Source organism: Gossypium hirsutum, chromosome A05 (assembly GCF_007990345.1).
Source record: "Gossypium hirsutum isolate 1008001.06 chromosome A05, Gossypium_hirsutum_v2.1, whole genome shotgun sequence".
NCBI classification, from domain to species: Eukaryota; Viridiplantae; Streptophyta; class Magnoliopsida; order Malvales; family Malvaceae; genus Gossypium; species Gossypium hirsutum.
Window position 1 is genome coordinate 102,177,212 of NC_053428.1, and position 3,145 is coordinate 102,180,356.

General features: G+C 37.3%; 1 protein-coding gene across 1 annotated transcript; it reads left to right on the plus strand.

Annotated features, from left to right (window-relative positions):
• The first annotated feature begins 744 nt into the window (after window positions 1-744).
• Window positions 745-2,655, plus strand: LOC107948099 (uncharacterized). The gene is made up of 6 exons (XM_016882566.2): window positions 745-1,218; window positions 1,320-1,715; window positions 1,824-1,890; window positions 2,005-2,302; window positions 2,395-2,504; window positions 2,561-2,655. The coding sequence occupies exons 1-6, from the start codon at window positions 745-747 to the stop codon at window positions 2,653-2,655; spliced, it is 1,440 nt and encodes a 479-aa protein (XP_016738055.1).
• Window positions 2,656-3,145: the final 490 nt, after the last annotated feature.

The following is a 3,145-nucleotide window of genomic DNA, read 5'->3' on the forward strand; positions in this document are numbered from 1 at the left end:
GGAAAAAGGCAAAATTAGATAGCCAGTCTCTCTGTATTCAACTCTACTGTTCTATACTGCTAATTACTGTTATTTTGTTGTAAGAATTTATATTTGTCGGCTTTGACGTCCATCAAATTTTGGCGCCATTGCCGGGGATTGGTAAAAATTTCTAAATTTTTATTTGTTTTCTTTATGAGCAGGTCAGAATTGGGGACTCTAGCATTTGAACCAAAGATAGAAAAGTTGGCTCGGACATTTCAAATGGAAGCTATTTGGCACAGTAAATAACCACAACCCGATTTTGAAGAAGGATCTTACACCGAAGATATCTACTCATCCAAAGATTCAGACGAAATGGCAGATCAAACTATACGTCAACTTGTAGCTGCACCAGATGAACAACAATCACTATGTATAACTTATCTGGAGGGTGAAATCGAGGTAAAGTCAGGATTAATACATTTATTGCCTACTTTTCACGGATTGAAAAATTGAAAACCCTCATACTCATCTAAAAGGGTTCCACATGGTTTGTTTAAGCATGAAACCAAAAGGGAGTAACTGAGGATCAAATAAAACTACGAGCTTTTCCTTTTTCGTTAACTGACTTTGCTAGAGAATGGTTGTTTTATTTACCTTCGAGGTCTGTTAATACTTGGACTGATATGTCTCGATTATTTCTTGACAGGTTTTTTCTAGCACCTTGAGTAGCCGAATTAAGGAGTATAGTCGGAATACAACAAAAAGAAGCAGAATCACTCTATGAATATTAGGAGAATACAAGAAGTTGTGCGCAAGTTGTGCGCAAGTTGCCCACAACATGGCCTTTCTGAACAATTGCTTTTACAATATTTCTACGAAGGGTTACTCCCAATGGAAATGAAGATGATTTATGCTGCTAGTCAAGGGGCGCTTATAAACATGACTCCTCAAAGAGCTAAGGAATTAATTTCGACTATGGTTGCAAACTCTCAACAATATCGACCACCTATGGAACCTACGAGAAGGGTTCATGAGCTAAGTACTCCTTCCATGGTAAATAAGATTGATGAACTTACTAATGTGGTTAAAAGTATGCTTGCAGGAAAATCTAACCCAACTCGGTTATGTGGGATTTGCGCTCAGCCTGATCATCCAATGGACTCGTGCCTAATTTTACTTAAGGACACAACTACACAAGTAAATGCCGTTGGGAACTTCCAAGGCCACCTCAAAGGCATTATGATCCATATTCAAGTACGTACAATGCAGGATGGAGGGATCACCCAAACCTGAGCTATGGGTCGATCCCTCAATACAATCAACCATATCAACCAAGACCACCCCCGCTTTAATAGTATCAACCTCCAAAGTCATCTCTTCAAGCCGTAGTAAAGAGGTTAGCCGTTAGCACCGAAAAGTTCCAACAAAAGACTGAAGCACAGTTCCAAGAACTAGATCAACAAATAAATAAGCTAGCACTTACGGTTAGTCGTTTGGAGAACCAAGGAAAATTGCCATCTCACACTGAGCCAAGCCCACATCAAAATGCAAGTACTGTGACTATAAAAGATGGAACAGAGTCAGTGTCCATCACGATTCATGATCACAAAGTTGAACAAGAAGCCGAATTAGTAGCTCCTTCTGAACTGGCACCTCATAAACCATTTGTTGTACCTCCCTCATACCTTGGAAAGCTCACCCAAGTTAAAAAGGAACGAAAGGAAAAACAAATCCTTGAGATATTTCGAAAGGTAAAAATTAATATTCCTTTACTTGATGCAATTAATCAGGTTCCACGCTATTCAAAATTTTTTAAAGAGCTATGTACAAGAAAAAAGAAGCTCCAAGGAAACGAATAGGTGAATGTAGGAGAAAATGTTTCTGCAGTGCTACAAAGGAAAATCCCACCTAAGTGTAAGGACCAATGTATGTTTTCTATATCTTGCAAAATAGGTAATATTGGCATAAAAAAAGTCATGTGTAATTTGGGAGCATCTATTAATGTAATGCCTTTATCTATTTTTAAATTGCTAAACACAGGTCCTCTGAAAGAAACAGAGGTGATTATTCAATTGGCAGATAGGTCACGTGTTTATCTAGAAGTGGTGTTAGAAGACGTCCTTGTAAAGGTAAATGAACTAATTTTTCTTGCAGACTTTTACATTATCAATATGGAGGATGATTACTCAAAAAATGCTTTTGATATTTTACTCAGAAGACCATTCCTAAGTACCGCACGTGCAAAGATTGATGTTCGAAGTGGAACCCTCATGATGGAATTCAATGGTGAGGTGGTAAAATTTAATGTTTATGAGGCGATGGGCCAACCTAGTACAATGTCAAATATTTCTAATGTTGATATTATTAAACCACTAAAAAATTTCATTTTGAGTATGATAAAGCGGATGAGTTACAAACTGTGCTTTGTAGGAATTTAGACTTAAATACAATGGACAAACTGGAGGAATTAATGACATTTAAAGAGCCAATTCGTGAAACTGTCGTTTTCATGGAGGCACCACAGTTTCCTAGAAGTCAAGGTAAATATTTTAAACTTTCTCCTTCTAAAACTAAACTCTTGTCTCCTATTTTGCAGGCTTCGAAACTGGAACTCAAACCGTTATCGGAACATTTAAGGATTCCAATAGAGGAAAAGGCAAACTCGAACAGAGAAGCTCAAAAACGCCTTAATCCACCAATAATAGAGGAATTCCAAGTGCACATAATGGAAGAATTAATTCTTGAGAAACCAAACGAATAGCACTCAGGTCATCGAGCTAACGATGTTAAACAAAAGCGCTTTATGGGAGGCAACACACATTTATTTTTATTTATTTAATTTAATTTGACTTCTAATTTAGTTTGAGAATTAAATAAAGTATCATTTTAATCCGTTTGATTGTGTTAATTTCCAGGAACATGGACGAAGGCAATCATTTTTTTAAGAGGTCGGAATTAATTCATGGCATGAGCATGCCTTGTCAAATTTCAGTGCTGCCATTTGTTGAAACATAAACCCAGGACCGAACCGCCCAGAACCAACCTGAACTGCCCAAACTAACTTCCTCCAAATTAACATGGGGAGTACACTTGACCCTTTTATTCATTATTGTTTTAAAATTGCATATTGAGGACAATGTGGGCTAAGTAGGGGATTCGTACGATCATGCCATACTTTCTT

Coding starts and splice junctions, on each gene's coding strand:
- LOC107948099 (XM_016882566.2), top strand. CDS start 745: ATGAATATTAGGAGAATACAAGAAGTTGTGCGCAAGTTGTGCGCAAGT. Junction 1,891..2,004: donor ACCTAAGTGTAAGGACCAAT/GTATGTTTTCTA, acceptor TGCTAAACACAG/GTCCTCTGAAAGAAACAGAG. Junction 2,303..2,394: donor ATGGGCCAACCTAGTACAAT/GTCAAATATTTC, acceptor TGTGCTTTGTAG/GAATTTAGACTTAAATACAA.